General features: G+C 36.2%; 1 protein-coding gene across 6 annotated transcripts; it reads left to right on the top strand.

Annotated features, from left to right (window-relative positions):
* Positions 1-7: 7 nt before the first annotated feature.
* On the top strand, positions 8-26,926 carry LOC129257906 (serine/threonine-protein kinase TBK1-like). 6 transcript variants are annotated; one of them, XM_064096264.1, is made up of 20 exons: positions 8-93; positions 9,268-9,399; positions 10,427-10,567; positions 10,684-10,813; positions 11,364-11,545; positions 12,162-12,319; positions 13,299-13,412; positions 14,070-14,249; positions 14,884-15,086; positions 16,211-16,269; positions 16,849-16,940; positions 17,624-17,822; positions 18,281-18,405; positions 18,787-18,903; positions 19,768-19,866; positions 20,210-20,306; positions 20,654-20,740; positions 21,354-21,676; positions 22,115-22,261; positions 23,229-26,926. In XM_064096264.1, the coding sequence occupies exons 2-20, from the start codon at positions 9,271-9,273 to the stop codon at positions 23,470-23,472; spliced, it is 2,826 nt and encodes a 941-aa protein (XP_063952334.1). In that variant the 5' UTR covers positions 8-93; positions 9,268-9,270; the 3' UTR covers positions 23,473-26,926. The 6 variants fall into 6 exon arrangements, with proteins under 6 accessions (XP_063952334.1, XP_063952333.1, XP_063952332.1 ...); XM_064096263.1 differs by lacking the exon at positions 8-93 and adding an exon at positions 3,244-3,336; XM_064096262.1 differs by lacking the exon at positions 8-93 and adding an exon at positions 4,571-4,650.
* Positions 26,927-27,621: the final 695 nt, after the last annotated feature.

Here is a 27,621-nt window from a genome sequence, read left to right as displayed (position 1 = left end):
TTGCGGGATTTCGCAAAATATGATTTGTCCGTGGTTATTTCCTCCTGATCCATTCGCAATCTCATCGGTCATGATTTTTCATCTTAAAGTTGGGTAAGTCATAGGAATTGCTCAGGATAATTTTGTCAAGTTCATAATTATGATAACAAGGAAATTATTTGCCTGCATGTTTGCATATTATAGAGTCATGGTCAATTTCTATTATGTATTGTTAATTCTTTGTTCTCTGATTTTTATTCATCATTCTTATCTTCATTTGACAAATAAGCAATAATGATAATAATTAAGGGGATGGGCTGCATCCTGGTTCATCGATAATCGGTATCAAGCGATTGGCGCCAAAATCATGACACCTCTTTAGTCACGATAGAGAATATCCGGAAAAAAAGGAATCGAAACGTCTGAGTATTTCATACATCGGTACACGCAATTATCAGTTTTAAGTCCGACATCAAAGAGGTACTATACGTATTCAAATACAACAAAAGCGTATCTCTCTTTCCCCTTGCAGAATAGAATAGGTTAAATAAATGATTTGATGCTTTCGGTATCGAAATGCATCAGAAGGGGAAAAGGGTCATGTGAAATTGAACTGCCTTTCGCAAATATTTAACATCCCTTAAATTATGAAAAAAAATGAGGTATGTAGATAAGGGGCCATCAAGATTCATTTTGCAACCAGTGCCGGACATTCTATAATAATGATAATAATAATAGTAATAATAATGATGATAATAATAGTAATAATAATAAAGATAAAACTTATAACAATAATAATAATAATAATAAAGATAATAATAATAATAATGATAAAGATAATGATGATAATAAGCATAATAATAATGATAATGATAATAATAATGTTGATAATAATAATGTTGATAATAATAATGTTGATAATAATGATAATAATGTTGATAATAATAATGATAATAAAAATGATAACTCTTCTTTACCCAGGGTATAGCCACTCTCAGCTGTAAATTGTTCTTACAGCAGTGGGCCCTGCATAACATAACACACAGCAAAAACTGTGGTGTTAACCGGTGTACATAGAGGACCACACCAGTTATTTTACTCCGGTGTTAAATTGATGGTGTTAGTTTAACACCTATAGGTGTTATTACAACACCTTTGGTTGTTGCATTCACACTCTTTGGTGTTATGTTCAATCTCTAGGGTATAATTTTAACACCTCGGGGTGTGGTCCTCTACTAATGCCTAGTTGACACTTTCACGATTTTCGGTTCCCGCATAGTTCACGCACTGATATTGCGTCATGCGTGCCAATGCGTCGACACTTGCGGGAAGGGGCGGGACGATGAGCGGCAATGCGCAGCAATGCGTGAAGAGCGAAAAAAAATTTTCAACATGTTGAAAATTTTGCCACGCACTTCCCGCATTGCAGCAGTGCGTGAACTGTGCGCAAACTATGCGCAAACAAGTCGTGCCAATGCGTGCCAGTGCGTGGCGTAAAAACAGTGGGTACCCCACCCCCGGGGTAGTGGCACGCAGTTCGCGACTAGTTCACGACAGGGTCGCGCATACTTTGCGCATAGGTCAAGCATACTTCACGCATAGTTCGCGAATGACATGCGCAAAATTGTGAGTGCAGACCACGTGATCAATGTGAGTCGTTCTAATCAACGAACGTAGAGGGTGTCAACACGCGAACGTTGAATATTTAAATTTGCGCTAGATACGTCACAGAAATAGGGTGTCGAGAATATTTGCTGAAAGCACGTCGGGACAGTGCGTGAACACTGCGTGAACTATGCGCGAACTATGCGCAAACAATGCGCAAACATGTCGTGAACGTGTCGGGACATTGCGTGAACTGATATAGCCAAGTCGTGCCATAAATACCGTGTTTACACTTAATCGGCAATTGGTTCTGAACCAATTGCCGATGCAGAATCGGCATTTGGATTGCGTTTACACGTTGTTACAGCTCACGGTTCAGAACCGCGAGCCGATGCAAAAACTTGAAATGATACGCATACCTACAATATACGTCATAATAAAGACAACGCTGGATCAGTGCGCTAACAATTACGTCACAATGGTAAAGTAATTGAAATGCGCACAAATTGCCGGTGCAGAATCGGCTTTCTGTTTACACGTAGTAAAAAAGCCGATTCTGCATCGGCTCGCGGTTCAGAACCTACTACTTTGGTGGTGCAAATTGCCGGTTCTGAACCGCGAGCCGATTCAAGTTACTCGCGTTTACACGCTATGAAAAAGCCGATGCTGCATCGGCTCGCGGTTCAGAACCGCGAGCCGATTCAAATGCCGATTAAGTGTAAACACGGTAAAAGTGTCCCGCACTGGCACGCATCAATGCGGGGCAATGCGGGCACCACAATGCGTGCAAGTGTCAACCGGGCATAACACCAACTGGTGTCAGTTTTAACACCACAGTTTTTACAGTGCATGCTATTATTACCCTTCTCCATTCTCATAAGTTGAGCGCCCGAGAAGAAGGCAGAAGGTCCCATTTTTTAAGTCTTTGGTATGACTCGGCCGGGGATCGAACCCACGACCTTCCGTTCATGAGGAGAGTGTTCTCCCACTGAGCCACCATTCTGATGGCAGATATGCATGTAAACGTGTATTATGTTACGATTACAAGATAAGAAAAAAAGTCATTATTCAGCCACAATGCACGAGGTATTTCCAGGACTCATTTTCTCCTTTTTTGTTGTTGTTGCTTATTTTGCTTTATGAATATTTGGAATCGTGTATCGGAATGCATGCAAAAAACAGCATCAACAAAAAAACAAAGACAGAAATCGCAGTGGTTTAGGATTGGTAAATGAATGGCAACACAATGATCCCCTGTTTCACAGTCCCGTATACAATTATAAAATTATGTTACTATGTAAACATGACTTTATATAATTATGATGAAAATTATAAGATTCCATTAAAAAAACGATTTGTTTAAGCCAATAATAAATAAATAAATTAATTAATAATATACTACATGTATATCGAACGATATTCTTTCCATCTGATTGATCAGAATGGGTCTCATACGTAAAGGGAATTGGGTAAACGAGGAATAAGGAAGCATTTTTTTTTTAGTTTCAAAGTACACGTATATGCACCGATGCACATTCTAAAAGCAAGTAATTTCAACCACTCCCTTGTAAAATCTCGCCTGAAAGAAACAGCCATTATGGTTAGATCAATAATTGTCGCTTCCTAATATAAATGGTGACATTCTTGATATCCTCATATGGGATGATAATGGGATGAGCCTCTTGTCATGATGGTATCTCCATCAGTTTCGGAGATAATATCCTGATGCATCACGTTTTCTGTTGCTAATGGGTAAGTCATAATCTTCAGTTGTCAAATGATAGATCCTATATTATCTGGAATTATTAGGGGATATTTTCCAGCAAGGTTTTGCGAACATACCCGTGTTCGGGCACTATCATGACTATGTCACGTTCACATAGAGTTAAATCTATGGTTCTAGAATATTCCCATCTTCTGCCCATGATGTCAACGATTTTGAATCACAATATTTTTGGGATGATGAGTTGCATTTCGCAATTATACGATTTGACAATTTGCTTTGCGTATGAAATACCTAATTCAGCAGCAAAAATATTTATGAAAGTTGGGTTTCCATTTCTTACTAATAGTGTCCACAACATAGATTGCATAGACCGTTCCAGGAATTCCAAAAGGAGTTATTTTATCAAGTCGAAGGCCTATTATATGGCTACATGGCTCTTTACCGCGATTATTCCTGGCGATATTGGCGTAAAGATGGAGGCTTGCCCCCCCCCCCCCCCCCCCCTCTGTAAAAAAAAATAACATAACGACCGAGGAAATGAAGAGGAATTGTGTAAAATATGAAATCATTTTCTTGATTTTGTATCAAATTCTGTCACAAAAGTTCACTTCATTTTAAAAAAAAATCAATTTAGAAATTTTCCTCCGTACGCCAACTTGTGGTGAGACTCCTTTTGAAGACCATGAAATATCTAAAAATCGTGTTGTAATTCAGGGATGATTGATTTTGTTAGAAAGAAAGATAGATAGATAGATACGTAGATAGGTAGATAGACAGATAGATAGATAGATAGATACGTAGATAGGTAGATAGATAGATAGATACATAGATAGATACGTAGATAAATAGATAGACAGATAGATTGGTTTGTTGAAGGATTATCTCGGCCAATGCCCGAAATTGTGATCTATTGTACAGACGTGTAAATTACAAACAGGCTTCATACAAAATATCATGACATTTTCAAAATGTTGAAGATCTGACAATTAAGGCTTATTATGATAATGCATTATGATCCCCGTAATTGTTATATAAGAAGCTTCTTTGATGAGGGGAATAAAATACATATATGATGCCTTTTGTTTCATTTACATAATCTTTATCAGTGGTTTGCCAAGCCGGAAGTGGTGGGAAAGTACCGAATATTGGCGGCGGCAATAAGGCAATACCGGATTTCAATGCGGTAATTGTGAATTTCCCTATTACCTATTTTCGGCATTCTCAATGCTTACATAAATAAGTGCTGGTATAATAAGTCTTGAAAGAAACATTGCTAAAGATGGCCACTCATAAAGAGAATATACTCGATGAAAACGTTCTTCTGCTGTATCAGTTTATAGGTAAGATTTACAAAAACTATAACATTCACGAGAATGTCTATGTAGCTTGATTCACATTATATTCACATACTACTACTACTACTATACTACTACTACTACTACTACTACTAATAATAATACTAATACTACTACTACTACTACTACTGATACTACTATTACTACTACTACTACTACTACTACTACTACTACTACTACTACTACTACTACTACTACTACTACTACTACTACTTCTACTACTACTATTTCTACTACTATACGTACTACTACTACCACTACTACTACTACTACTACTACTACTACTACTACTTCTTCTACTACGTACTACTACTACTTTACTACTACTATTACTGCTGCTGCTGCTACTACTACTACTACTACGTACTTTTAGTATACAACTGTTTTCTAAAGTACGTACTCTTTTTATTCTCCTTCTCCTCCTCCTTCTTCTTCTTCTTTCCCTTCTTCTTCTTCTTCGTCTGAGCTTCTTCTTCTTCGTCTTTTTCTCCTCCTTCTTCTCCTCCCTCTTCTGCTTCAGTGCTGCTGCTGCTTCTACTACTGCACCCCCTCCCAATCCGCAAGATGACATAGAAGTGGTGTCATCTTTGTCTAAATTTAATTATGGGTACGATTTATACAACCCATCCACCCATTTCTTTTCAACACCTTTCTTTTCTCTTCCTTTGCATTCCGCCCTTATATGCCCTATTTCTTCAGTTTCAATCACCTTGAAAATTCATGAGGGCGGTCGTCCCCATGGTGCCCCCTGTGTAAAGAAAACGTGTTTGTATAATTAGAACAATCCAGCATGTTCCTCTGCCAAGAGTATAACATACCTGACCTAGAAACTTGTTTACAGGAATCCAGAATGCGCCAGTTTGTGGGTACTTCTAAAAAAAAATCTAGAATATTCTATTGTCGGTATGTTATAAAAACAAAATCCGCTGCATATGCAGGCAGAGCCTTATCTAGACAGCATACAGACAAGTTCATAACTATAAATTCGTTAGCATCTGTGGAATCACCAATTTCTTACTCATTCTATGATTCGGGGGAAATTATCGCTCATCGTCAACTTCGCCGAGGATCTCATTTTTGTGGGAAAGTAATTGTACGTATCTCAATCTTCGATATCGTCTTTGTCGTCATTGATGCCTGCCCGAGTAACATAGTGATTTATATTGGAAATAAACTTTTCAAGCATCTTGATCTGGAACCATCTATCGTCACCTAATGGGCACCTAATTTCTTTGGAAATACGTGAAGACTCGTGACAAGGCTCCTTCGTTCTAGCCTCTTGGAAATTTTCTCACTCATGATCAACTTCTGTTTGTAAATAATACTGCGTTGTTGAAATTAAAAAAGGGATCCGATAATCATATTCAACACTGACTGCCATAATTTCTTACTGAACGTCCGACTTTGGAGGATTGCGCTTAGATGATCCGACTTTCTCGTAATGCATGCATTATTAATGAGGAGGTGCGTGGCCGTTTGCGGATTTTCCCCCTCTGGGGTAGGGGCAGGCCAATACATAAAATAGTCAAAAACACATGTGAGCGACGGAAGAAAGCGATCGAGCTTAATAGCATCGAAGACATAACTTTGCATTAAAGTTGAAGATGAGGTCAGTGGAGGATTTTAACATGATTTTTTTTTTTTTTTGGGGGGGGGGGAGTTTGCAATTAAAAATATATGTCTTGGATTTTTTGTGGGGAGGGGGAACGCTGCTCGCTGCCCCCATTGCTGCCTTATGCGATCCGTTGCGATCCGAATTTCAAAGTAATTGTATTAACATTTGATATGAACATTCCAGTTAATAAGAATTAGCGATCAGAGTTCAGATTGGTGGTAGGACTAACTGAAATCGAAATTGACTCAAGTTCGAGCCTCTTTGTAGGAATAAATGCAAATTCAATTCCAAATCGTAATGACGTCATCATTGGCTGCAAATTAAGTTGAAGCCGATTTAGACATTACTCCGACTACATGGCTTGTCGCAAAGTAAAATTATGATTTTATTATTCCTAACGTTGGGCCAAACTTCAAATGAAATAATTTTACTTCTTGAACTTTCAGAATTATATGAAAAATATGCGATTTACATGTAATAACAATCGCGTCGTACCGGATCGCATAGTGTAAATTATATGTTTTCCATTTCAACCAAGTTTACAATTCAAATTCTCAACGTCGAGTTGATTTCAATGTTAACAAACACGACACTGAACATTTAATCAAAATCTTTTAATGAATTTTCATGCATAAAAAAAATGTGAATGTGTAATTACCATCATAGCGCTCTAATGTTGCTTAATTATGTCTTATTAAAGGGATGGTCCGGGCTGAAAGTATGTATAGCTTAATAAATAGAGTAGAATTCACAGAGCAAAATGCCGAAAATTTCATCAAAATCGGATAACAAATAACAAAGTTATTGAATTTTAAAGTTTAGCAATATTTTGTGAAAACAGTCGTCATGAATATTCATTAGGTGGGCTGATGATGTCACATCTCCACTTGTTCTTTTGTATTTTATTATATAAAATTAGTTTTATTCAAATTTTTTCCTCCAAGAACTAGAAAAATTGGATTGACAACTGATTTAGTGCATTAGATATTTATTGCTGCAACTTATTTAATTATAAGGGAGACATATTATTCACACAAGTATGAAATAATGAAAAAAATTATGATTTTATGTAATAACATAAGAAAACGGAAAGTGGAGATGTAAATATTTTCAGCCCGGACCATTCCTTTAAGTTTTAACAGAACTTTATTCCGTAATATCTCTCATCAAAATATCGGTTATATGCCTGTTAGATTTTCTCGGTTTAACATTGTAATTCAGTTTTAATTATATTTACTTTATGTTGAGAACCAAGCTAAACAAATAACGTTTTTATATATTTTGTGTGTCGCGACCCCCTTTCCTGTTATGCAAACATGATGACAAATTCAAACGATGCATGATAAATGAATTTATTTCACAACGAGTATGAAATATTACTAAATTCACACAGTTGCGAAAAGAGTTGCAAACAAACGTCAAACCAACGTTCAAGTGATACTTCATTTTCCAGCAATCAATACCGCGCATTTTATTTTGGACAGTCACGGTCACGCATCTCTTACCGTTACGACGAATTTCTCATCACTACCGAGCAATTTTGTTCTGATTCGTGGAGGAAGAACTTCTCTGGCGATATAAGTATAACTACAGTAAACACACCAAAAATGTAAATTTATATTGTTATGCCGTGGATTGGACGTGTAATGAGCTTAGTTTAGGAGCACAGAAATTTATATTTCCACGGAAGGAGCATGATGAAGGCTCCCCAATACGGAGACAAGTCGAGAAAAACAGCTGATCGGATCCAAAGAGGGGATTTCCCCAAATGTTGATTGAACTTGTCTATTTCCAAGATTTTGTATTCAATATAGTTAAATTAAAGTATGTGAGTTTAAGATGGTTTCTGTCAAATTTATGTTAAAAAATATAATGGAATTTTATTACTGATTTTGAAAAGTACACTGATGATCAGTAGATGCATAAATTTATGCAAGGCCTCTAAACTAAAGTTAGCTTTTGATGTGTGTCGACGTCTGACCGCAAAAAGGCTAGCCATGGCATTATTCAAGGGATTTTGGACGCGGATCGACGTCGACGTTAACAACGTACTGAACTTCCCTTAAATACGTTAATCTATCGAAAACCTTTCGTTTTTACCTGCATCGAAATGTATTTTATATATTGAAGGTAATTCCCTGTGATATTATTTCGTTTATTATCCAAAGTTACCATACTTTGAACTTGATTGTAAGCTGAAAAGCGAGTTCGCTACGTCATGACGTCAGTTTGCAATTGCATGTTGTTGGCTGTTGCATAAAATGCATGTTCGAATCTGTTAGAGTTAGATGCGTTGCACTCGACTTGCTAGTTGCAGTGCATTGTGTGCGTACGGTATGTGCGAACAAGGACGAACGAGAAATAAAAGGCAAACTATACTATAGGCTTTTTTTGTTAACCTCCGGTGAGTCCATGGGAATTGGACCATTGATTCATGCCTAATGTAAAAAACAATGCAAAAAATGAACTTTTTTACCATGCTTTTTTTTTCTCCAAATAGTTCTGCCTGATGAGCAACTAGTTCCCAAGTCAAGGTTTTACAAACTAGATATAGATCATGTATGGTTGGAACTACACCTTATCGACCACCTAATTTTCTAAGCATCATATCTGCGATAATATTTATCACTTTTACCTAGTTTTCGTCTCATTTGTGCAGAAAATCGGCGGGGTTCGGGTCTAGTCTAGTCAAAACAATTTTGATAAATTCTACTAGATTTTTACTTTTTCCCCCTTCTTTTTCTCTTGTAAAATTGATTCTTACCGTTCCTATGGACACTGCGCCTACTCTCCCACGCGTATCGTTTGTAATATATGCAACAATTTAAATGCGCGCGAGGTGGTCGGTTTCAAAAGAGGTGGTCGATATGTGGTGGTCTCACTATACATTGATTTAACAGATTAACAAAATTTATAGCAGTTATTTCTTTGCAAATTAGGAAATAAATGGTAATAATGAGCCTCATTAATGATTGTCATTTTGATAGGTTATGGAACATCATGGCAGAGCAGCACGCCAACCGGTGCCAAACATACGAAGTACACCAAGTTTTATTATCTTCTTGGACACACCGCTTGGACAAGGAGCTACAAGCAAAGTATATGGAGGAAGACACAAGGTACATTGGATGGGGTTTGACATTTGTGATATTCAGATACTTAAGAATTAATAAACAGTCCTCTTTTGCTTTTATATGTCATAAATAAGCATCTAAGATTTTCAATAGTTGTTCCCAGTAATATTGTCCAACACTACTTTAAAACACTCTAAAATCTTGCAAAGTATGTGAAGTTGCCATCTTGTCTAGATTTACAACCTGCCCGACATCTATTGGTAGTGGCAATGCTCGAGACAAGAGTCGTAACGTGCATCATCGTAAGTGATGCAGTTATATCTCTTCCACACTTCTCATGTTCAGAAACAAATTTGAGCAGTTTCCAGATATTGTTGAAGATAATTTATGGAAAACATCAAATATAATATTTTGTTTAATTGTGGGTATCTGTAATTCCCACCCCCCCCCCAAAAAAAAAGAGAGAGGTGATGATTCCTTAACTATAATATTTTGGGGAGTTTATTTATAGAAGCGCAATTAATTTATAACAAGTGGGAATATTTTAAAAGAAAATATTATTACATATAATGATTTTTTATTATATTCTTGTTTCATTCTTATTCTAGTTCTTCCCCTCTTATGATAATAACGTGAATGATAAAAATGATAGTAATATAAATAGTAATGATAAAAATAATAATGAAATCTTAGATTAATTAGGATAATGAATTAACTAATAAATGGTTGTAAAAACGATAATTCTACAATGGTGATTTATTTCACAATAATGTATGTAATATTTACCTCAGGCATGTGATTGTTATTATTTTTTAATGTATTTTGGAATTGTTCATTTTCCTTTTTTCATTATGTTGTCGTAATTTTGATGTATATTTGCGTATTTGCTTTTATGTTTGAAAATCTATAATTCGGCCTTTGGGCCGCAAATGATTTTTGTTCAATACCTCATTTCTATTTCTGGATCTGTATGTTAGCCAAGTATAGAAACAAGTAGAGTTAGAAATAGAAATATCAGTGTTGTTGCCCTATAGTATTAAATTCAAATTAAATCACCTCTTTTTTTTTGCAGAAATCTGGAAAACGGGTAGCATGTAAAGTGCCGCACACACCGAACTTATTCAGAATGGGAACAGACATGGAGAGGGAATCGCAGCTATTGCTTGGACTACGCAACAAGAACATCGTCTGTCTTGAGGCTATAGAAAAAGATGTAAGTTAAAACCTGGGTTTTGATATAACTGTATTGCTAGAGCACTCTTCTTTATTTTCTTAATGTGATATTCATTTTATTGCTTCTTAAATTTGCTTCTTCCATGTCATTTTCAGCAAATCTCCAAAGAGAACATACTTATGATGGAACTTTGTACCGGAGGCAGTCTCTACGATGTGCTTGAAAAACCTGAAAATGCCAATGGTCTCGCCGAGAAAGTATTCTTTCAAGTTCTTGCTGACATTAGTAAGTGGCTAGATCCCACTGACAAGTTGGTTGGTGGGAAAACCTCCTTAAATATATTCATGGATATATTTTACCTGTGAAATATATCCATGGATTTATTTAAGGAGTTGAATATATCCATGGATATATTTAATGAATAAAATATATCCATGCATATATTTTATGACTTATATATCCATGGATATTGATAGTAAACTTATTACTGTATCTGTCATAACTTCATTAGTATTTTACCTATTAAAAATGGGTTCTGACTTTTTTTCTGCACGATATCCTCCTATGACGTCCTTCACTTAATACTACCTTATCTTTCAATAATGGATTCCATGCTTGTCTGAAATTACAGCATGGCTTTCTGGTCTGCAGTATGTATGGAGGGGATTGTTTAAATCTCCAGTTTTGACAAAATGTGTTTGCTCAACAGGTTGAAACTAATCTCAGCTTTGGGAAGAGGAACAACACTTCAAGTTTAAATCATTTTCACATCAAGCTTATTAAATCCACTATTGGGTTCTACTGATGATGGATGTTTCTTCTTTTCTTTCCATAGCTGCTGGCATCAAGTACCTGCGTGACAATGGTGTGGCTCATCGCGATGTGAAGCCCGGGAACATCATGTGCTTCAAGGATGAGCATGGTCAAACCATCTACAAGCTCGCAGACTTTGGTGCTGCACGACAGCTTACGGACGATGAGAACTTCACCAGTCTCCATGGCACCGAAGAATATTTAGTAAGTAGATTGTTTATTTGGAAGGGAAATTTTTACTCTGTATGTGTTATTACTACTAAGCCTAGTTTATATAATAACAGTAGAGCAATTATCTTGATTAAAGCAAGTCACAAATTATTTCTTATTCTTCAGTTGCAAGAATTTAACAACTGTCAGTAAAAGTCTCTGACAAATCGCTTCATTAAATGTTCTTTAGAATATTTTTGGAAAAACCTACATGGATGATGAAGATGATATTTTTCAGGTAAATAACGTATTCCTAGGTTTGAGCACTGATAAATTGTTATTGAGTTTTTTAATGCCATATATATATATATATTGGCTAGTGTTAAAGTGTTCTGTAGAAACCCTGCTTCATTTTACCTGGAAGGGTCCTGATAATTAATTACTGTGGCAGCGGTGGGATGTAAATTACACTTGTATGATAATCATTGCGGTGAATCCGCTTTTCTTGTCTTTTTAGCTGGTAGTCTTTATTGACAGGTTTTTTTTCTTAATACATGTTTCAATGGGAATTCTATTCAATGGAAACCAAATGTGCGATCTTTAGATAGAGGTGGTTGCTGAAGCAGGTTTGACTAGACTTAAGTATATACCTCTCTTTCTCTGTTGACAGCATCCCAATGTCTTTGAAAGAGCAGTACTGAAGAAACCAGCAGCGTTGCCCTTCGATGCTCGGATCGATCTCTGGAGCATAGGAGCCACGCTCTATCATCTGGCTACCGGTCAGTTGCCCTTCAGACCACAAGGAGGACGGAAAAACTCACGCATGATGTAAGTCAAGCCAACTCTTTGTCTTGTGGTGCTGGAAAATTTGATAAGACAATGGTTAGGAGGGGCGCGCTGTTGTGTGTTTACAATGGTTTGACTTTCCTTTTCTCTTCATTTTGTTATTATCATTTATTGTTTTTCATGATTGAGACTTTTCTCTATATTAAAGTTTTAAATGCGGCCATGCTAGGAAGGCTTTTGCTGTAGATTATTTTTTTTAGCGGTGCAATTGTCTGGTTTAATGAATGCTATCTGGGGTCCGTTGCATAAAACTTTGTACCTGAGAAAACTCAGGTTGTTTTTACCGGAGTTTTTGCCCTGTGTTAAAGTCAATGGCAGAAATCAGACTAACCTTGGTTTTCAATTTTTACCAGAGTTTTCTCTGGTAAAAAGTTTTATGCAACAGGCCCCAGGAGTTGATCTTGGCCTGCCCTGTTATATAAAGAGCTGTGATGTATTTATATCAAGCGCATAGAGACTTATTTGTTTTGTGTTATGCGCTATACAAAAACTGACGATTATTATTATTATTATTATATCAAGTACAGCTTTAAGATCGATCTGAACTCCATTTCTGAACTACAAAGTGGTGATTAATCTCATATTTGTGATTGATTACATCCCAATGTGAGACATGATCCTTGAACCCTTGGCTTCTGAATTCTTTAATTTCCAAAGACTTTAGCCAGGGACCACCTGGTTCAGTAGGCAAAGAGTTAATGCATCTTTATTCATTGTGCTTATGCACTCTTGATCCTGTATTATAATGAGATAAAATCAATCAATCAGTATTTACATTATTATTTGTTTTTTTTGTACTGTTTTACAACAAAAGTGTAGTTTTAGTTAATCATATAATTTATGTGAAGGGCCCTTGTCTCGCAGGGTTTGCTGCCCTTGTTGGAGCAAGATACAAGTTCAGCCAATAGTTTTCAGGTTTCTCTGCATTCATTTCCACTATTATCTTGATTATGTCCATCAGGTTTTATCTGACCACCAAGAAAGCCGAAGGGGTCATCAGCGGAGTGCAGACTGGTCCTGGCGACCACGAGATCACCTGGAGTCGGGAACTGCCAGAGACTTGCCGTCTCTCTGGGTAAGTTGATAGCCTGTTACTCACAGGGAGGAGGGGAGCGATTCATGGAGATTGTGTTAGTCATGTACTGACAACTGTTTTAAACTACTGATATCCTAGCTTCTGATCGGCTGATAGCAAAATTGCGAGTGAGATCAATAACAAGATGCCAAATTTGGTACCCTCCAGAGCCCCTTTTCATCAAAATAATTGATGACACGTTCCAAGCTACTGTTTCAAACCCTACATGCAATGAATTTAGATATTGTTTATCTGTGAAATGTTGAAATCAAATAGCGGGATTTTGTTGTTCATGTTAATTCAAGAAACAGATGGGTGCTGCATGTTTAGCCTGTTATGTAATAAATGACAAATACATGAAATAGTGGATTTTGTGTAGCACACATGGCCTGTTAGATTTGATACGGAGCAGGACCATTTCATTAAAGTTGTCAGCACAAACAAATTGTCATAATCCAACGGTTTCTATGGTAACAGACACCTGTGCTATCTCAGCCAATCAAAATCAAAGTAAAGTTGTCAGCTCTGACAACTTTTTAGACAACAAATGTTGACGAAACGCCTCGTAGATGCTCTCAAATATTACCTATACGTGTATGTTTTCAAAATTTCTGAATTTCTTCTGTAACATACTTGGACAATGACTTTTTATTTCAGAGGCCTGAGGAAGTTGCTTACACCCCTGCTGGCTGGCCTGCTGGAGTGTAATCCCACCAAGGTATTTTCCTTCCAACGGTTCTTTGAAGAATCTCAGAGAATCACCAACAAGACGGTCATTGACATATTCTGGGTCTGTGAGGCATCCTTCCTGAAGATCTACTGTAGTCCCACTGACATGTAAGTATGCAGTTGTTTTGATTATTCTTTTAAAGTTCGAAGGTCCCATATTCAAAGTAAACCATCGTGGTAATCATAATCTGCTTAAATTCTTCTCTAGCACCATCGGTCATAATTTGAGAGAAAAAAAAAGAGTAAATGAAATGTTCTTGCACAATAAATCCAAAATAATCAGCCATTAGAATTATTTATGCATTATCCCTTTACTGTTTGAGCTTTTGATACTAGATTGTTGTTGAAAAGTAGGGGTCATATTTGAAAATGAAGTTTTGATGTGAAAAAACACCCCCCCCAAAAAAAAAAACAACAACAACAACAATCAAACCAAACAACAAAAACATAAAGAAGCTCTTGCAGGTTTGACTATCATTCTAAATCACCATTTTATAGATTTCCTTGACCCTGTATTATAACAATTAGTGATTGATCGTATAATTCATTAATCATTTGCAGTGAAGTGCAAAATATGATTGTATGACAATTGCCAAGCTTCATGGTACAGGAGCCCTGGACTGCTATCACAGGAAATTACCACGTCACTTGTTGCTTATAATTGCTATGTTATTGAAATACATTTTTTTAAAAATTGTATCAGAAGCTTCACCATAAAATTTTTTTGTACTCTATCATCCAGGTTTGCTGAGTTTCAAGAGCACATAGCATCGCAAACCAAACTCCCAGCCACCAAACAGTCCATCTTGTATAACGGTGATGCCTTCAAACCGGATGGAACTTCCCCCGTCCATAGGTATCCCATCACCTCCGAAGCCAACCCCATCGTGCTGTCCAATAAGGAGCAGATCCATATCCCCCATCAGATCACTCCTCCTTTTGTCGGTAAGTAGAGATTGGTTTTTGTTTATTGGCCAGGGGTGTCTTGGGTGGTCACGGCATGACCATAACAATAAATTTCCTTCACCTCAGTATATACATTGTTGTTTACTCTTATTTTGATTTTTTTATTATTCGGTGAGATTAGAAATCAGTACAACGTGATTGTTTTAGGGTTTTTTTTTTGGGGGGGGGGCAATATTCAATAGATTCCAGCTTCATTACAATATTGGGCTTCTTTTCAGTAAAATTGTAGCCTTTCAACTAAAATAAAGATTTATTAGAGTTTGGAGATTGGCCTTCTCCTGAATTTCTCATTAAACATACTTACAGTTGTATTAAAGTTACAAAGTACAATTGAACATAATCCAACAAAGTAACTCTCAAATGTTTGTTTGTTTGTATAAATGGAGCATGTATGCCAAAGTGTTCTAGTTGGAAATTAGTATCTGTTGATTAATCATCAAAATGAGCTTGGAATTCTGTCAGGTAGAGAGGTCATTTTCCAAGCAATAGCAAAAATGTTTATCTATATCAATGTGAATAGCAACATGTAATAATGATTTATATACCTTATTGTTAAAACTATTGCACTCTGCTTTTGTCTGAATTTTGCTTTGAAATCCTTATATTTTGGTGATAAAGGAACATATGACAAAATAAGATGATAGTATTGTAGTTATTTGATCACCTTCAAAATTTTAAGTACTGCTTTTATCTGTAGAAGTACCAGGCGGTTATATGGTTTGTATTAGGTGTTTCAAATTACCCAATGATATTGAGAAATGAAGTGTATAGTATGTGACCGATATAAGCTGGTATTATCAGTGGTTTTTAATTTCAAACATTTGACCTTGATATGTTTTCAAAATTGTCTTGATTACATTATGGGATTATACTGCACATGTCTTAACATGTCTTGGATGCAGTTATCAGTAAGTAAAGTTCACGAAGGCAGCGTTGCAGAACAGTTGCGCAATACATTCTTTCTTTCAGACTTTAGACAAATATTTCATAATTTATATATTGCATTGTTGATTCACCTTTTGAAAAGCAAAGGAATATTACAAACAATTTTTTTTATGAGAGGTATGATGCAATATATTTTTGTAATTTGTTTCATTTTACAGCTACCATGCCTGTTCTTCGACCTAGATTTTCTACACAGCTTGATTACCCAATAGCCAAGGTAAATTTCCATGTCGATTCTATTCCCAACAATTGAAATACATGGTTCTTTATTGTAAATAATGAGATGAATAATGTTAAAGTCCATTTTTTTTTACACGGTGGTAAAAGGAGAGGGTGGTTAAAAATATATATGATATTATTAATATTTAAAAAAATCTGTGAAATATATTCTTTGTTTAAAATGGCCTCAAACTTTTCCTCACATGTATATATATACACTTTTAAATCAACTTGTCATTTTCCACTTTTGAGAAATAAATGTGAATAAGACATAATGAGGTAACGAGTCTTCTGAATAATAATTTTTAATGTGAATTTGTTATTGTAGGTGAGAAAAAGTTTGGTATATTTTTTAATAGCTTAAGTTATAAGATAAATTTATTCTTTGCTATTAACAGAGATGTAGGGAAACAAAATGAATCCTTGAAGATTACCCTTATTTTAATAAGGGTCTGTTAAGGTTAGGTTCCAGATTCCTGGTTTAGGTTAGGGTCACTTGACTGTATTATACAATGGTATTGCAGAGAGATATTATCAGTATTCTCATTTTGAGAGTTGTGTAATTGTTACCTTTCAGGGGGCTTTGGCCACGGGACACATCCTTCAGCTACGACAGAAGCTGATACACAACATGCATCAGCTGTTTGATTTGTACTTTGTAACAATTCGGTAAGTTTTTTTCTTTTTCAAAGAAAGACTATTCGATTTTCCTCCTCAAATCATGTAATCAATTACAAAATGCATGTAATATTCAGTAACTTGATAGAATGATTCATCTTGATTCATGTGGCTGATTAGTTTTTAGTGGTGATGCAGCACTTTCAAGGGTATACACAATGGTACAACAGGAAACAGTTGCTTACCACATGATTGCTTTGCTCAACCCGATGTGCCCCATCGCCATTAACATCGTAAACTGTGTCATTATTTTTAGTTTTACTGCACTTTTCCCCACTCTGCCCAAAAAGAGCTTACCATGAATTCATTTGTGTGAAATTATGAAATCTTAAACCTACAACACTAAAGGTATGAGTTTTAATGCATTTCTGAATATATTTATCGTTGAAGACTGCTTAATTGTAAGTGGTAAAGATATCTATATTGTCAGTTAATTTTCTGTTCTTATACATGCCACATGTTCTGTAAATGAATGAGAATGTAGGATGTTGTCTTGTAAGTTTTTGGAAATGATTTTTACTCATGTAGAATGACCTTAATGCCGCTTAGACTCGGCCGAATTTATTTCTTATCGTGCAATCATTTCTTCTTTCCAAATGTACCTTGTTTCTTTTTTAGCATTGTCACTCTGAAAAAATTCACTTTGATTTCAAATTCATGCCTGTTCTTTTCAGTACTCGGTTGAAGAAAGACATTCTGAGTTTGCAAGTTCATCACAAGGGCATTAAAGGGAAACTCTCTGTCATGTCAAGGGAGTTACAAGACGGAAGACGTATTGTTCGCCTCATGGGGAATGCTCAGGAAAGCCATACCGGTGACATCACCCACAGGCTTGAACGTAAACTTGAAGAATGCATTCATGAGCACATGCAGGTACAGTGTGAACTAAACTGTTTTCAAGCTAGGACTGTCAGTACTTCTGAAAAGAATCAATAGTCATATTGAAGTCCCCAGTTTTATGTGATACAGAATAAGAAGAAAAAAAAAACAGAAATTTTGAAGAACATGTGATTTATGGAATTTCGTGGAGAACGCAATTTTTTTCTCAAAATCTTTGGATGACGATAAGTACAGTGAAAATCTTGAAAATTGAAGCAAATTGACATCGAACAAAACCTTGCATCAGTGGGAAATCTACTGATTCAACCTTACGACCAGGTTACATCACTAGGTCTTATTTTTGGGTCCGCATTTGACTCTCGAGACTTGACCAAAGATTTGTTGAGCAAATGAATAGAGAGCATTGGATATTGTAATAAACATGTGTAATTGCTTTAAATTTGTATGTACATTTGTAAATTAATGTTCCCAAATATTTTGTCCATTCTTAGTATGAGCTACAGAGCAAGGAGATTGGTGAAATACTTGAATATCTCCACGTAGAGGTACATTTCAGTGATGAGCTTGATGTGACTTGGGACCCCGCCCAGGGATGCAATCTTCAACATGAAAAGTGGTGAGTTGAAAAGTAATCCAAATGGATTTGAAATACAGTCAAACGAGATTTGAAATGCAGTCAAAATGGAGTTGAAATTCAGTTAAAGTGTAAAATTGAGTTGAAATAAAAGTCAGAGTGGAGTTGAAATGCAGCCAAAATGGATTTGGAATGCAACCCAAATTAAGTTGAAATTGTTAAATCTTGGGTTAAATCTTGGTGTAGTTATGTAACAGCTCCCCAAAATAGACTCCACAGGCAAAGTCCCCAAGACACAAAATGACCTTCAGCGTTCCACTCTAACAGCATCTAGTTTCTGAATGATGCACATCACGCAGTATGCTACATCATACATCATACAGGTGTCATAAAAGTTGAATGTTATTTTTGTTATTCCCGTAGTATTGACGAGCTTTTGCATTTGACCAATGAAACTGAAGATATCTACAAGAGATTCACCAGGGACAAGAAGACTGGAAAGATCTCCTACAATGAGGAACAAATTCACAAGATGGAAAAGTAAGCATCTTCTAACCTTCAGGGCTCCGTAACACAAATTAGCGATCAATCGCTAAATGGACTGGCCAATAAAGATCAATGTTACATGGGTATTTGGTTTAAAATACTGACCAGAAACCAATCAGTGTAGTTCTTTCATATTTGTAATTCATCGCAAACCTTTGTGTTACAGAGCCCAGGATACACTTTATAGTTTCTCTTTATCCTTTAGTGCATTCTACAATTTTTTTATTATGATAATGATAATAATTATAGTGTTTAATACCAATGCTTCTGTTAAAAGCACTGCCTGTTATTTGCCCGGCTTTTAACCCTTTGCGTCTTGATGTTGCAATCTTGCACATTTGTACAATTAAATTAAAAAATCGTAAGAATTAGTTTTTTTTCCCTACCTTCAAATTAGATAAGCTAATAAAATGCAGTAGTTCTTGGATAGCGTCTAGTAATATGGAAATCTTGAATTAAAGAAAATAACATGGAAACAATTATTATTATCCCCCAAAAAGTAATTCAGCGTGCAAAGAGTTAATTATCATGGCTACTGTTATTAGGCTCTCCACTATTCCAAGAAATTTTTTAGTGGGTTCCCACTTACCACACCTGGGTGGAGAGAGGCAAATTGTCAATAAATTGCTGAGGTTGGATTTGAATCCATACCATGTTCAAAAGCCCATGCAGAGACTTATCCACAGATCCTCCACACCTCTATATAGAAAAGAAGATTAATGGGATATTTGGACATTGAACCCTTTATGTCCTTCCATTAATTTTCATGCTGAATACTTGAAAAGAAAGTATTGTTAGGGAATTACAGAATTGTACAGTCCCTGACATTGTCTTTTATGTCATTTTTGTCTTGTGTAGATTGAATCTTGGTGAACTGATGAAGAAGATCATGGCTTGTAATGGACAGTGCGAAGAAAGGTGGAGAGCGCAGCACAGAAAACTCATGGTTTGCCACAAGTAAGTACATGTACCACCCAAAACAAGCCCAAATAATTTAATCCTGTGGCTACTAGAACAAACTGATCAATGTGTTAACTGTATATTAATTTATCATGATAAAGTTGGGGAAATGGTAATGTGGAGAGAAAAGGTATAGTCATTGTTATTGGTTATTGGCCATTTTATTTAAAACCTTGCGAGTCTAACACTGGCTAAATATTTGTTTTATTTTTATTTATTTATTTTTACTATCAATTTGAATATCAATTTGGTATAATTGTGTTTTGATTCAAGTTATGCAAATGATTATATTTTCTTGATACTTATGGATATTTTGTCTTTCTCCTTTTTTTCTGTACAGCAAAGCCTACAGTCAACGTCAAAAGCTGATGGAGGCAGACAAGTGTTTGGCCCCGCTCGTTCAGCAGTGTAACGTCCTAGAACTTACTGTCAGTGATGTAGGTTGATTTTTGTTTTAGCTGGGATGGGAACGAGGGTGGGTAAAGCAGGCTAACTTTGTTACGAATGCGATATCCAACTAACTTTAGCTAGTCATTTCTTTCATCTTTCACCCATGTGTATGTTCTATTGGAAGTATTTCAGTATTATCTTACCTACTAAACTTGTAACTTCTTCATCCTTCCAATGCTACAGCCTTGATCCTACCCAAGATTTCATTTTGATTTCGAATGATATTGGCTGCACAAAATATGTTTGTTGCTTTTTACTTTGTAAATGTATGTTGATTGTAGTAGCTGTTAACGATGTAATCATATGCATGCTTTATTTATCTTGTTTGATGCAGCTTCATGCCCAGTGCTGGCAGATAGTGGAAGCCAAACCGACGATCCGTGATGTAAAGGGCCATCGCGTTTACGAAGCTCCTAAAGAGGTGAGTGCGTAATATTATTACAAGTTTTATATCTTGATGTGAAGATCGTACTATGCGTTCATCTACTGCCAAATGGTCAGCTTTCATGGTGTGTTGGATACCGCAGACCATTTTATGACATATGTAATGCACTCATTTTCATCATTTTGATATGACCTATTACTTCATGTGATGAAATCAAAGGGTCCTATTTTGAATTAGGCTTCATCTTTTAAAGGCGAACTATAGATAATACATAAACCATCTGAATGTTCAAATTGTATTTTGAAGGTTATTTATTTTATAAATATAAAGAAGAGGACCCACTAGATTGTCAAGTCTACAGGTTTTTTTCTTCCCCATGCACATTTTTTAATTTCTTAAACTGAGACTGAAGACATCTTGAGGGTGTTTCACAGTTATTAGATTGAAGGTCATGCTACATGTAAGTGCCGACCCACACTTGATAATTCAAGCACATTGAACAATACTCAGTAGCGTGTGTCCTTGATGCTTTCATGCCACACGTGGCTGGGATTTAGTCTTGACGAAATACCCCCAGTTGCACATCTTGAGTTCTCTTATGGGATTTATAAAAATAATTCATTCAATCACGTCCCTTCAATCTCCAAAGATTCTTCTCAGTGCCAGCACCCAGACCTCTCTCCCGAAAGAAGAGACACCGTCCCAGCGCACCAGTCTCTTGATCGATCACCACTATGACCAACTGACCAAGGGTGGCAAGCCCCTTGTCATGGGTAGATCAAGCAATGTCATCCAAAAGACACCCTATACAGCAGCGATTGATCGATCATCGTATCAGCACCCAGAGCCTTACCAAACGGCAACCGCTTTATCGGCACCCACTTGCGGAACGAGCCACTTTCGGTTTGATGCCCCTTCTGGTTTGGCGCGATCGTCTCCGCCTGTTCTGGTGGCCCGAGGCATTTCAAGAAGGTGAGCCAAGAATGGAAGATGCTAATTGAAGTCTTGATGCATGTTCAGAGAGCAATTTTTGGAGAATGGATGCAGAGTTTGCATCACTTGAGATTGTTGCTGTTGTCAGGATTATCCCTCATGTTCAATATGAGCACGGGAGGGGGGGATGAAAAGATTTACTGAAATTTTGCTACTGGTGACCTGATCTTGATATGAGTTTCAAGTGTAAAGAATTATGCTATCTGTAAAATTATACCATACTATACTACTTTTAGAAACTTGCTTATTATACTGCAACACTGTAGCACTCTGTCCAGACACCAGTCCTCATTTGTATGTCATCAGTGAGTTAAGAGAACTTCAAAGTTGTTGATGAAATTGTATTCCATGTCGAAGTTGACATGAATAAAATTACTCCCATGTTTACCAATGATGCTTTGATTTATATTCTTCCAGTGCTCCGGATCCTCCCACTGAGTTATACGCAGGGGATCCATCACGAGGAGCTATCGGAGGAATCCAGGATATGAGGTATCCTGCAGGAGATTATCGGAAAGCAGGAGAACCCAGGATGATCGAAGTCTCCAAGGAATTGAAGAAGAGGTAAGCCAATATCATCTTATATTCATTGGCCCGTATTCTGAAGTTGGGTTTAACTTTAACTCAAGTTTAAAGTTGTGGTTTAAGTATGGATAGCCAATTGTAACATAAATCACTAACAGTAGAGTTATAATATTTCACCTCATTTGGCTCTCAAATCATTCATAATTGTGTAGGTATAAATAGATTATTGTTTGCACCATCGATAAATGAGGAAAGAGCACAGTAAACATAAGAAACATACAGCTTAATAAAATATTTGACACTTTTGGCTTCCCATAATTTTAGCAAAGAGTTAGACCATGGTCTAAGTTAAACCTGACTTCAGAATCCGGGCCATAGATTTTTATATTCCATTCATGATGACGCCCAAGAATGTATCATTATCAATGGAAACCTGTGTATATAAATAAAGTTCAGTTGAGTGAATTTTATAGGGCAGAAAACTATTGAAGTAGATTGCATATGGTCGCTAGTTGAGGTATAGTCATATATATCATTGCCCCCTGCAAGTGTTCGTCTGTTTATCCAGATCATCTAGTGGAAACGCCGTGGTGTAGTGGTTCTGACTCTCGTCTCGTAATCAGAGGGTTGTGTGTTCGAATCCCACCATGGCCTCGCGTCCTTTGGTAAAGCGTCATTCCAAACTTTGTCACTCTCACCCAGGTGCTAATTGGGTACCCTTAGGAAACAACTGTCATTGTGGTTGGTTTAGCAAGTGTGTGCCTAACAGGCTGCAAGAAAAGCTGTGAATCCAGTGACCGGGTAATAATAATTGTGAAGCGCTTTGAGCAGTCGTAGATTGATAAAGTGCTATTTAAGAGCCAATTATTACTCATTATTATTCCTCCAAAACTGAGATTCCCAGATTGTAAATCACAAGGTGTAAGTATAAATATTCTTTTTTCCAATGGAACATGTGTCCATGGTCTCATTGGATTTACTTCTTCTATTCTCCTTCTTTAATCAGGGTCAGAGATTACACAAAGGAGTCTAATGATACCGATCGGCTACAGAGGGACCTTGCTCGATTCACTCAGCTAGAACTGGATGATCTGTCCTTAGGGGCACCACCTGAGATGCCTCCTCAGTTCACCGAAGATTCCAGTCTTCTTTATACCTTAACAGGAGGAATGGATGAAGGGGATGAAAGCATCTTGGCAGATTTAGACATCAAACGTCCTCCCGCATCCTATCTGTCTGGCACCGAGTGAGAAACGCTTGCAAATCTGTTCCGGGAGATCTGCACTGCACACCACGCACAGCGGGCGTAGTTTAGGATTTGCGAGTGATATCTTTTACTCATGGGAGTAAAATGTTGATCGTGTGTTAAAATTTAGAAAATTTAATATCTAAATAATTTCACTCGCAGACCACTAGGGGGGCATAAAAAACGCTACGCCCTCTAGATGGGCATTAAAAAGCCCATGACACCGACGACCAAGGACTGGGCCAAATTGGAAGGGTGTGTTGGGGGAAAAACATGCACATATTTGGTGTTGCTTTGCTATTAGAGTGCATAGACTGGACAGATTTTCCTGAAAAGGTATCATGCTCCAGAGAAGAAGTGTTTTACATGAGAGAAAACAAGGATGGATGAGCAGTGAATTAAAATCGGCCTAATCGGCCTGAATATTCACCAGAGGGTTTACCAGAAGGGGGTACAAAACCATACACTATGCAGATTTTGTGAATACATGCACCTGATTTTGCACCCGTAGCAAAAAGTGCACATGTATTTGCCGAGCTTTCTTAATGTATGCACTGAATTATATATGAAATCTGGATAGTCTATGGTTTCCTGACCCTTTCGGTTCCAAACTCTTTTGTGAATTCAGGCCGTTGATTTTGTAGATTTGATGTCTCTTGGCTAGTAAACAATATTTTGTATAAGTTTCTTGTTGTTGCTGCTGAATGATACAACAAGGTTTTTGGCAGGTATTAGTAGTATAGGCAAAATCGCAACACCAAAAAAGTATGTTTGCCCAGTAATGAAGATCTTGGGCAAAAATCAAAGATCTTTGAAGTCAAAGTCAAAATCACGGTAATGCACAGGAGCATTACTCTACAAATAAATTTTGGTGTAGCAGCGAATCACTACAGATATACACAAGATGTAGCGCATGAGAATTCATTATTTGTCATTATACGTTACCAATTTTTGCGATGACAATGTTTGTGCGAAGTCATTCTTGCGCGAGGCTTGATGGAAAATCAGATGCATGTCTGTGAAGGTGATTTGATTTGCTGCATTGGGGTGCCTGGCCAACGAGCTCCCCGTGCTGCACCCTGGATATAAACACCGTTCCATTCTCATCCTAGTGCGTGTATGGTTCTAAGTAAGGTGTAGGTGTTGGCGTTAAATGTTGAAATAATGGATAATATTCAACACCATCCACCATCTGTTGACATTAACACCAGAAGTACCTCATGATCCAGTATGACCTACACCAAAACTAGCTTTGCTTTAAGTTTGGTGTTGTAACAGGTGTTTGTGCTGCCCTAACACCAACACCAGCTTTTGACACCAGACTATACAGGAAAGAATATAAGCAATCAGTGAAATCAGCCACATCAATTACTTGGCTTTATCGCACGGTGCCCAGAAATGCAATGTTGGTAAAACCTTCATTGTTCATTTGTTGGTAGAAGTTCAAAAATTATCAAATCTGATTTTTTTCTTTCGTTTTAATGAAAAATGCACATTCTAAAATACGACTTTAATTCTGAACATGCGCAGTAAGAAAGAAAATGGTTTTCTTATTCTTATTCTGAATCTAGAGTTAACTGATTAAGCATGGTTATGTTTCATTATAATTCACATTTTTCTAATTTCTATTGACCCTAGTCTGAGTTATCATGGGCACAGGGTCTACAATGAATTAACAAATTTGTGAAATGTTCAGGATTTGAAAACTCCCTGATCATACTTTGAAGCATACTAAAACTGTGCTCAAATAGCACTTAATAGTACATCAAGGAGTAGACTGCATGTGAGAAATGTTGGTAACCTCTCATTCTGGCATGCCTGCACACACACACACACACAATGTATGAACTTTCTCCACTACCTGGGAGTATTCGATGTGCTTTCACCGATTGCTTTGCTGGTAGTTAACCTCACTGTGGATGAGAATGGAACTCTTTGACCCCTGACCTATGGTGTAGGTGAAAGAAAAATCTTCAGAGAAATATAACCTACACTGGGCAGAAATAATTTAATATGCTCACAGGGGTATCTAAAGAATGTTGCCATGAATTTTCAGGATTTTTAGGAGAAAAACAGTTTGTGCTAAAGATCACTGTTCATACCTACGTACGGACCAAATGGCATTTAGTAGCATCACAAAATCAAAAGGGCTTCTTGCCTGTAAAAGTTCATGTAAAAGTATTTTTAGGTTTTTAGGTTCAGAGCAAAGAGTAATATACATGTATTCTGCGAATATTTTCCTGTTTCCTACTGGATTGGGGAAGTTGTTGTAGCAAGCCTATTATAGTAATACTAATATATGGTAATTACTGAAATCAATATTTGATGAGTAAGACATAGACAAAATTTACAGCCCTCCCCCCAAAAAAACAACAAACAAACAAGTAGCCCATTATTGTTTAACACAGCCTGTATTCAAGTAAAAACCTGAAAATCCTGGCAATTTGTGGCAACATTCCATAATAACATTTACTTTTTTTAACAACTGAAGGTTGGTCACATAATCCTCATGAAAAAAAAAGCCATCTCGGCGAAGAATTTCAAAGATAATAATTTGCACGTAGTACCACTCTGATATCAGTACTAGAACTCCAATATCTTTTTAAAGGGTTTTTTCTTGCAAATTATGCAAGCTAATGATGAATGTACTTTCTTTTGCATGCAAAGTTCCAACGTATGGACCACATGTATTATAATGGAGGAATGGTGGGAATAGCCTCGACAAATCCGTTCCCTCTTTTTCAAGGGGTGAACATCATGTTTTCTCATCATCTGAATAACAAATACTGGATGATGAAAATTACAGAATAAGTGCAAATCTGAGAAAAATAGTTTTTTTTTCATGTGGATTATTGAGCATTTGCAAGCGTTTGCGAGCATTTGCTTGTAGAATTTTGCTCCTGTTAACTTAGCTGATCCGTGGTGTTGTCGCTATAGTACTGTCGTATTCATAAATTGATTTTGAACAAAGAGAATGATCCACCTGGGGGTGGGTGTATCATAAAGAGATACGATCCATATATACAATTGATTGTAACTTATTTGTACATGGTTTTCCATAGACTGACAGTTACATATAATTGTACAATAGATTGCCACTTTTGTTTATGGTTTTTCATAGACTTACAGTTACACTTCATTGTGCAATAGATTGTAACTTTTTGGATATGGTTTTCCATAGACTTACAGTCACGCTTAATTGTACAATGAGTTGTAATTTAAACTTTTATATTACAGGGCCTCAGACTCCTGACTTTGTCTTCAAAATTAATATTGAGGTCATATTTAACCATACCTTGAATATATAAATATAATCATGATCATATATCACTGTTTATAAAGCCTTTATGTAAATGAATATTATATTTTAGTATTCTTTTAAAACTTGATTGTAAAGTACACTGTATGCTCATAATATAATAAAGATTAGAATATATTTTTATATGGTTAAGCTATTATTACATAGGAATACTGTATTTGTTATTGTTATATGCATTTATGTATCATATACAGGAGTTGTAAGATGTGTTGCTTGTTTGATATACACAATCAAGGAGATCTAGCTTTCCTGTTGTACAGTTAGTATGTAGAATGAAAATATGGGCTTCATAAAATTGTTATATTTTAACTTTGTTCTGATACCATTCAAACTGATAGTTTCACTTCAAGAGTTCCAAATTGCAGTTCAAGAGATTTGAACGCTTTAGTAAATGATATTGAATTGTTTGAAAGCTTAACTTTTTGTTCCACTTATTTGACATTGATTGATTTTTAAAGAAAAAAAATATTGAAGAAATGAATGTCAACTGTTTCTGTACTTTACTTTTGAATAGAAGTGAATTACACATTTTGATAGCACAAGTAGCTCTCTCAAATTTTCTTTCTTTTGGTTTTTATTTGACCAGAAAACCCTTTGTCAAGCCTGTCAGCAAGGGGTACACTGTAGTGCTATGAAAACTCCCCCCCCCAAAAAAAAAAAAAAAATAAATAAATAAAATGAATAAATAAATAAAAGTAATAAAATAGAATAGAATTAAATAAATGAATAAATAAATAAAATAAATAAATAATGAAAAAAGGAAAAAATCTAAGAAAAAAATTGACAAAAAAAGAAATAAAAATGAAATGAAAAATTATTAAAAAAATAAAATAA

Source organism: Lytechinus pictus, chromosome 3 (genome assembly GCF_037042905.1).
Source record: "Lytechinus pictus isolate F3 Inbred chromosome 3, Lp3.0, whole genome shotgun sequence".
NCBI classification, from domain to species: Eukaryota; Metazoa; Echinodermata; class Echinoidea; order Temnopleuroida; family Toxopneustidae; genus Lytechinus; species Lytechinus pictus.
The sequence above is the reverse complement of the archived record's forward strand: the minus strand, read 5'-3'. Positions and strand labels throughout refer to the sequence as shown.